This window comes from Trematomus bernacchii, unplaced genomic scaffold (genome assembly GCF_902827165.1).
Source record: "Trematomus bernacchii unplaced genomic scaffold, fTreBer1.1, whole genome shotgun sequence".
NCBI lineage: Eukaryota > Metazoa > Chordata > Actinopteri > Perciformes > Nototheniidae > Trematomus > Trematomus bernacchii.
The window spans coordinates 1701784-1711057 of NW_022987564.1; the positions used below are offsets into that span (position 1 = coordinate 1701784).

The 9274-nt window shown below is 40.2% G+C and overlaps 1 protein-coding gene across 1 annotated transcript; it reads left to right on the plus strand.

Moving 5' to 3' along the window:
- Window positions 1–470: 470 nt before the first annotated feature.
- trappc3 (trafficking protein particle complex 3) lies at window positions 471–7170 on the plus strand. Its single transcript, XM_034125417.1, has 5 exons — window positions 471–642; window positions 1598–1695; window positions 4772–4871; window positions 6060–6242; window positions 6595–7170. Exons 1-5 carry the CDS (start codon window positions 601–603, stop codon window positions 6712–6714), a joined length of 543 nt encoding a protein of 180 aa, XP_033981308.1. The 5' UTR covers window positions 471–600; the 3' UTR covers window positions 6715–7170.
- The last annotated feature ends 2104 nt before the right edge of the window (window positions 7171–9274 follow it).

Consider the following 9274-nt stretch of genomic DNA (forward strand, 5'->3'; position numbering starts at 1 on the left):
CACACACACACACACACACACACACACACACACACACACACACACGAAAATACCAGGTCGTTTGGTTTATCTTACTGTCAATATGTTACATATACTGCCATCCTGTGGTCAATTATAAGAATAGTTTTAAAAGTAGAGTGCCTCTTTCCCCCTCCAAGACGCAGGGCGGCGATGAACACCCTGCAAACAGCCGAGGAAAGGTTTGGTGAGACAGCTGACATAAAAACTAAGTTTGTAAAACTACCAAAGCATTACCGGAAGTACATTCATTGAGACTTCAAAATAAAGTTAGCAATGTGACAAAGGAAGCAAAATAAGTGACCTTTATAGCTATATGTAAGGACATTGGAACACAAACTGTCGTTTGTATTGAATGGAATTCGTTTCCCCCTTCGTATCCGTGCTTTGTATTACTCATGATATCCAAATAAATCCTTTAGTCTGAACTACAACCGGAAGTTGTGGATTAATCCAGCTAGCTGGATACTACTGGTTTTGCGTCTACTCTGGTGATTACGGAAATAACTGCTACGCCAGAATCAAATAAATAAAGGATTACATTCGAGTCGCTATCTGTGTAAGCCTGTATCACTGTCCACAATGTCCAGGCAATCCAACCGAACAACAGACAGCAAGAAGATGGTAGGCGACTCCCGCAGATTCAACGTCAACCAAACCTAGCTAACCTAGCAAGCAAAATGCTAACCGTAGGCTTGTAGCTAACACACCAACTGTCCATTCTCTGCAAACTCTGCGAACAAAATAACCATGTCAGTCATGTGTATTTGTTTGACAGATGTTTCTATATATTTAAACATCTGAAACTGGTGAATAAGTACTTCATTCATTGTTAAGTACTGCTAACTTTGACAGGAAGTGTTACGTTAGTTCGTTGTAGCACGAGCTAAATAGTCTCCTAAAGTTAGCTTTTCATGCTCCCTTTGCAGCCATTGTACTATTTACGATAACTTTCCAAATGAAAAAACGTATACCTTTTTAACAAAACCTTATATATATTTCTGTTTTCATGTTCAGCTCAGTCAATTCAGTTTTATTTGCACTGTTAAAAGGGTTGACATTAACGTCTTATAGCTGCAGTGAAGACTCAAGTCTTATGTGTGAAGTCTAGATATATGTATACGTCATGTCTATTATTCAAAGTGTACAATTATTATTAATTAATCAATTGTTTTATTATGCAATCACACGTCATTTCAGCACCAGACGCTTTCCCCAGTATGATCTGTTACAGACATTATGGTGCAGAAAGTAGCCCTGTATTTGAATGCATCTGTACTACACATAGAGGAATTTAATTATAATTGACTAGTATGCTTCCTGCTTGTTTAGCTTTAGCTGTGTCATGATCTAAAAATAGAATCAAATAGAGAGGTATTTACACATTTTTTTTACCTCATTTGATCATTATCTGTTCACATCACCGTAAATATAGATCTATGTGTAGTTCTCCCCATTTAACAAGGAGGAAACCTGTTTTGCCAGACTCTATCAGTTAACTTTTATGCCCCTATTCCAGTCTGATTCATTTGATTTTAGCAGCAGGAATAACATGAACCTTTTTAATTTCCTGTTGTAGAACTCTGAGCTGTTCACCCTGACCTACGGGGCCCTGGTCACCCAGCTCTGTAAAGACTACGAGAACGACGAGGAAGTCAATAAACAACTGGACAAGATGTGAGTACCAACATTGCCTGTAATTTACCTGTATTTGGATTCATGTAATTTGATAGCGAGAATGCAATTTCACATTGTTTCAATTCAGAACATGAAACTGATGTGCATTATAAAAAATACTCAGACAACACACTTCCACGGTTACCACATTTAATTTGACATTTCACAAAATGCGTACTGCTATTTTTGGCTTTCAGCAAGCAATACACCTTTGTAGTAAAAAAGTGTACATCTCTGTCATTATTGTGACTTCTGTTGGTAATGTGTTCCAGTGTTTTAAGCCTTTTTAATGGTAAATTAGGGTTGATGATATGTTTTTTGTTCATTAGTTAACGATGTAACTTGTGCAAACAAATCATTATATTTTCTCATCCCAAATTGTTTTATTAAGTGCATTTGTCCTTACTTTATTTAATATATTTTGTTGTCTCACCATTTTATATTTCATACATAATTTTAAGCATAAAGGTGTAATTCAGGTTTCACATTACAATACATATCACATACCAACTTCAAAATACTAAAGCATACCAATACCAAAGACAGTGACACATACAGAACAGGGTTAGACATTAAGGCGCCGTTTACACGAGGAGAAAACTGCTTGTATCTGCATAGTTTCGCGTGCGTATAGCCCTATTATTTACACGAGGCCGATAGAAACTGACCCCACAAACGATAACGGGTCCCAAGGTGGATAGATTTGCAAACGAAACGCTCTGGGGGGTCAACCGAGTCCGTGTAATCACCTCTATACGAATATTTCCTGAAAAAATAGCGATAGCCCCACCTCTCCCCACCTCTCCTGCTCACTGCTGTAGCAACTATCAAAAATAGCTGTGTTAATTAAACGCACAAGGGGTTCTTGAATGAAATAATATTATAAAAGGCAAACCAGAATTGTTAACGCCCAATATACTCCTTAAACAAAATAAACAGAGTCAGATTTCATGCATTGATCCATTATATTGACAAAGGTGCGATCTCACCCGGTGTTTGTAGAGAATATCTCTCTTTCTGAGCCGTCCTCTCCACAGAGACGTGCTTCTTGGTCGGTCGATGCAATATCCACAGATTCGGTTTCTTTCAGTTAACTTCCCCGTTGCATTTATCCATATGCTGAGGAAATGACTATATCCCGCTGAATACCAGCAATCGCCACACACTTCCTCCTGTCAGTAGCTACTGCTAGTGCTACTGCTACTGACCATGCTACAGATATTAGTGCAAAATCTACAGCTCCTCTACCACAACCATCAGCAACAAGTGGACATGGAGAATTACATGAACTACATGTTGCTAAATACACCGCAGGGCTTAAACAGAAGGGTAGCCATGGCAACATTGTGGCGGGGCTGCTCGGGCTGCTCTTCTTCGCGGCTTTTGGTGTATTTTGGCGGAAGTTACAGCGCCACTTACAGTCCCGGAATATGTACTACAGCGTTTCCAGCGGCCTCGTTTGAACAGACACGTTAAATGAAACGAATGCATGTGAACGGAAGACTTTTTTGAATACGCATACTGTGCATAAACGCAAACGGTCCCGTGTGAGCGGGGCCTAAGGGAGGGCCAGTGGAATTGTATTATCACTGGCCCCACCATTGTAACCACTGGCCCAAGAGCATTCGTCCAAAATATCGACTAATAATTAAGAAAATTAACACATTTGTTGCAATAGTAATTTATGCACAAACTACATTACTAATTGTACTACAACATTTGAATCATCAGTTCTTCCTCATTTTCCTCAATTGTTCATATTTGGTTTATTAAAATAATTATATTGTGGTCATTGTTAAAAAATGTCTGCTATTATCATTATTATGAGTATATTATTATTTGTATAATGCGCTTTCTTCCTTCCTGTCATTAGGAGTTAGGCATGTAATGGCTATGTAATAGATTAGATTAGAACCTTCATTATCCTAAACTGCTGAGACATTTCCCTATAGCCAATACCTTTATATGTTCTACTCTTCACTTACTTGTCAGCATAGGTCGGCATTTATGTACAGAGCCGACAAAAGACCTTGTTTATATTGGCATCATATTGAAGCCAACTCCATCGATCAAGCCAGTGTGGCTGAAACTTTCTCTCCCTCTTCTTCTCATACTCCCTGTCACTCTCCTTTAACTCTTCCGGTGACATTCTTTTATTTGAAGATTGTTTTTTGCCCGGCGCTTGGCCGGTTACCGCTGGTACGTGAGTACGTTATGCTGGCCCGGGGTGTCTAAATAGTGCTTCCGGGCCAGCGGGCCATTTATAATGTTGAGCCCTGCAGAACTAGTGTATGTTAACTATTTCAAGATATAACCTTTCCTCTGGAGTACATAAACGGAGTTAATTTATTTCAACATGTAAAGGTTTATCGTTTGCTTGTTAAACCAACAGAAGGGAAGGGATTTTTCTGGCCTCTTGGATCTCTCCCTTTAAGTTGCACCTTAACACTGCTCTGACTAATTCTGCTGCCCTCTATTCATCACACACACACACACGCACGCACGCACGCACGCACGCACGCACGCACACGCACACACACGAGATGACATAATCCGGTTTTGCATCATATGTGTTTTTTATGAGAGAACTAAATATCTGGAAGGCAATGTTGCATACTGTCATCCTGCAAAATAAGATGAATGAAAATGGATGGGTTCTATAACTCAGATATTCAAAACAGTCTGTCAAGCTGACAGGACTTTGGACTTGATGTACTTTTCTTTTTGGTTGTGCGTCTATCCTAAGCTCTCCCCAAGCTAAGACATGATGAGGATTGTCTTACCTGTCCTTAGAAGGCAGTGAGTCTGCACGGCCCACTCTGCCAACCGGTCAGATTCAGACCTTTTTAGGATCGGGATGCATCAGTTGTCTCCAGATTCTGTATTATGTTAAGTTGACTTGACCTTCTATTACCACAGTTATCATCATTTGCCAAGCATATGACTCTAAAATGTTTGGAGCATTTCGAAATGTCTAATATCTCTTTACTATAATCTCCTCAGTAATTTTCTTCTACTATGAAAAGGAAAAATGACTTCATCTGTTTCTTTTGCTAATCTCTCTCTGTCTTCATAGGGGTTATAACATCGGAGTGCGTCTGATCGAGGACTTCCTGTCGCGCTCAAGCATTGGCAGGTGTCAGGATTTCCGAGAAACCGCTGATGTCATCGCTAAGGTAATTCAAAAAGGCCAATCTGATCGAGACTGTGGTCTTGACCCAAAGACAAAGGTAGAGAGGGAAGGAGGGAGGACAGATCCAAATAATTGATGAGGGAAAGAAGGAAAGGATGTAGCTAGAGGTTGGAGGAAACTAAAGCTTGTGAATGAGGCAGAAAAACTTAAAGTCCCAGTGTGCTTCCTTCTAAACTTGAGGCCAAGATCCCATTCCTCTTTGCTTTGGTGATAGTATCCTTTACATTCAGAAGGCCAAGATTCACTTACATGTGGACTGACATTTAATATCACTCTTCAGAAAGGTGATTCTCAGTAACACTGTCAACATACTCTGAGTTAAGCTCTGAATCAGCAATGGTACACAACGCAACTCTGTCGAAAGGAATCCTTACTGAATAACCTGGCCGATCTTATTCCTGTTATATGTTGTACTTTAATATTTCTATCTGTATTAATCCTGGCCTGTAGATTTGTAACGTAAAAGTGAGACTCCCTTTATGACTGATGAACACAAAGATGCAGGCAGACCATGAAGCAGGCCCCTCTCATGACTCTCCAGCTGTTTTTAAGGTGTAACTGCTGCCTTTTTAGGAGAGTTATTCCACAGATGTAACTCCACACTAGCTCATGGATCTGGCTCTTGGTCATGAAGAGAAGGGTCATGCCTGTAAATGGAGGACCACTGAGGGACAGCGGTTTGGAACGTGCAGCGATAGCCCTGCCCGAGGATATCTTATGAGCTCTAGCCAAACTCTGAAACCACCTCAGACTTTTGTGTGAAATGTATCTGGAGGTCTGTTCAAAAACAGATTTTCATTCCATTTCATGAATGGTTTCTTAAGTTGTGTTGCTACTTCTTTAGCTTCAGTGTGTCTAAAGAAACTGTTGTCTGCACTGCGGATTCAGACTATTTAAGATAAAAAACATCCGCCCTGTGTCAGTGAATATTTTAGCGCGAGCAAATCGTTGTGCTTGCATGAGGAAGCATGCCGACACATCACAGGGACAGAGTGCTGCTGAGGAAAAGAAGCAACAGAGACCAGTTATCAGATATCAGGTGTGTGTGCGAAAAAGACGAGGCATTTGAGTTAATTTAATGTGCAATCCAACATTATTGCTTTCAGTTGAGTAGTCCTGGATATTCTCTCTTTGTTTCATCCACTTGTGAACGTGTTGTGGTTGTTTTCAGGTTGCATTTAAGATGTATCTGGGAACCACCCCCAGTGTGTCCAACTGGAGTCCAGCAGGAGATGAATTCTCTCTCATCCTGGAGAACAACCCGCTGGTGGACTTTGTGGAGCTGCCGGATAACCACAGCACGCTGGTCTACTCCAACCTGCTGTGTGGAGTCCTCAGAGGAGCCTTGGAGATGGTAAAGTCAACATACTCAATGATTACATGATTTAAACAACACTTTAAAAAAAAGTAGGCAATGATTTCTGAGCTACTACCATAAGATGGCTGAAGAATTCCCTGTTTCTCTTATTTTTAAATCTTATATTCAACTGAACATTTTAGTTTTGAAGACCGACCAAACAAGATATTAAAAGACATCATCACACTGGACTTTGAATAGCTGTGATGGACAGTTGTCACACTTTATATTGACCACGACTTATCGATAATTGGCAGATTAATCATTAATAATAACTCTTAATAGATTTCCTTTGCACATTTAGAACATGTTTTGCATAAAAATGTAACCTATTATCCGTCTGATTTAGGTCCAGATGGCCGTGGATGTGAGATTTGCTCAGGACACTCTGAGAGGAGACAATGTGACAGAAATCCGCATGAAGTTCATAAAAAGGATCGAAGAAAATCTCCCCGCAGGAGACGAGTGATCGAAAAAAATCCTTCCCTCCACTTCTTGTGTCGAGATAGAGGACTGAGTCATACCAGGAACAAAATCAGACAATGAACTGAACTCAGAACATCAAGATGAGTGGTACATCTCAACTAACATTTCCTTGGCACTGATCTGTGCTCCAGTTTGAGGGAGAAGTTTTGTAAGGCTGGGCCATTTATCTGTCGACATCCCTCACGAAAAGTCACTTTTCTTTTTCATTAAATGTTAAAATATTTAATCTTTCTTGAAAATAATGATGGCTTTTCATTTGTATAGACTTTCTTTTGTTGGTGCATGGCTGGAGAGCCTTACCTCGTAATGTCTTTATGTTTGTTGGTTATCTCTCTTGTTTTTTATTAAAGAAATCACACTATATCGCTGCCAATTATATGGCATGTTAATTAATTTATGTAGAAGGATATGTCAAATAAAAGCGACGTATTTAATATGATGCTTTTTCTCGTGTGTTTATGAGTGTAGAGACTTTATGACACACACACACACACACACACACACACACACACACTCTGTGTCCTCTGTACCACCCTGTCAGTCCTGCTTCAGTGTACTGTGGGACCGTTATTTCCTGAGAGAACCGCAGCCGCTTTCCAAAGGCAAACAATAACAGACCTAATGCCTCTCTTATGTTTGTTCAGGGTACATGGAAGTAATCTGTGTGTTTGTGGTTGTGTGTGTTTGTATCCCCTGTGCTTGGTTCTCGTTATCACACCTGTGAATGGCTTGACATCACCCTGAAGTCATGTAACAGAACTTCTCATTTAGACCCACTGCACACCTCGTCAATAACCGAAAACACAGGCAGCCATTCACACACACACACACACACACACACACACACACAACACACCCCTGGCCTTGCTTGAAAATCTGGTCTGAATACACTGAGGACATTAGCCATGTTTTTCTTATTTTTTGTTTTATTGTGTAACAGAACAATAACATCTGAACCAAAGTCATCAATCTGCTGAAAGCACTTTGAGGAAGAGATTGTCAGATACGGATTTCCTTTTTGTAAAAATCTGTCAGCTATTACTTGCTGGAAACATTCGGGCTCTACACATCCAATTGTACAGCTGCAATTAAATGAACCCATTTCTGCTTTCACTGTTTTAGTATCCAGGCAAATTCTCCAGAAAGCCACCAGAGGTTGCTGTTTGCATTCAGCTGTAGGCAGCATCATTCCCAGAATAAGGCTTAATTGGGCATTGCAGGAGAAAAAACATTCACTTTATGTGGGAGTGCAGGCTAGAGCTGCCAGAAAATATAAATAAAAGGTTAATTTTCAGATTTTAAATATGGAAGGAGCAGAACATGTGCAGTATTTAAGCAATGGAGTGGACGATGCCAATATCTTTGGCTGGAGATTAGACAAACCAAAACAACATGCTGTCTTTTTATTTCAAATGGCAGGGAAGATGTTTAAGGATTTCATACTTCCATTTCCTATTTTTAAGCATCTGCCCACTCTTTTCTTGGGTAGTGCTCATTTAAAAAGATAAAAAATGGAAAGTGGAAGCGCCCTGACGGCATGCGGCTTGCAATAAGCCTGGTGGGCCATTAGGCGAGCTCTCAACACATTACGTACGCATATCTATGCACCCTGTAGGCCTCTGATGTGGATGTTGGATGGAAAGCGAGCAGGAAATAGTTTTTGTGCAGAAGCTCAATGTAAATGACTTGGCAGAATTAGAACCGTGTACCTAGGGGATGCACCCACAGCTGGGTTTGTGTACTTGTGAAAACCTGTATCACTCTGCCATATGCTCGCAGGAATTTCACTTGACAAACACACATACATAGTGTACAGAGAGGCACGATGAATTTATTACAACCTATGTACTCACAAATAGGTGTTAATGCACACTAGAAGGACCTTGTCCAAACAGGCCGTTTTGCCGTCTCCCAGCACTTAAATATCTACCCATAGGTCTGGTGAGAGATCTGTTGATTGTTTCTGCAGTTTTACCCATTAAACAAGAAAGTATGAAGACTACAAACTAGCTAATGCTCTGTTATGACTTCACTCCTCATAACCTGTCCATCTGTGATTTCCATTCTCTTTGCAAGACTGCAGATGTGTGTTGTGGCAGAAAGAAAACCCCATAGAAAAAAGGAGTGATTGTTAAGACACTTAAGACTATCTGAGCCATGAGGAATTGCTTTGAAGATGCTATTTTTATCTATTGTGTACATACATGAACTCTGGGAGAAGGACTGTTTTCATCACTTATGTCTTGGACACAGTTTGGTTTCTCCCATTGGCACATGCATCATTTTATGTTTTTATCATTAGTAATATGTATTGCAGTTGCCTTATATTTAGTATAAAACTCTATTTAGACGGACCTGAAAAACAAGTAGCAAATGTTGCGAGCCGAGACAACGTGCGGCGATCTGCTTTAAGTCAGCTAAACGTTTCCATGTGGTCTTTATAGGAAACAAATGGTGAAAGGCACGCTGTGACAGTAAAGCCCAGCACACAGCCTGGTATTGACCTGATCTTATTGAATACCGCATCCCTTTCTTCTACCTAC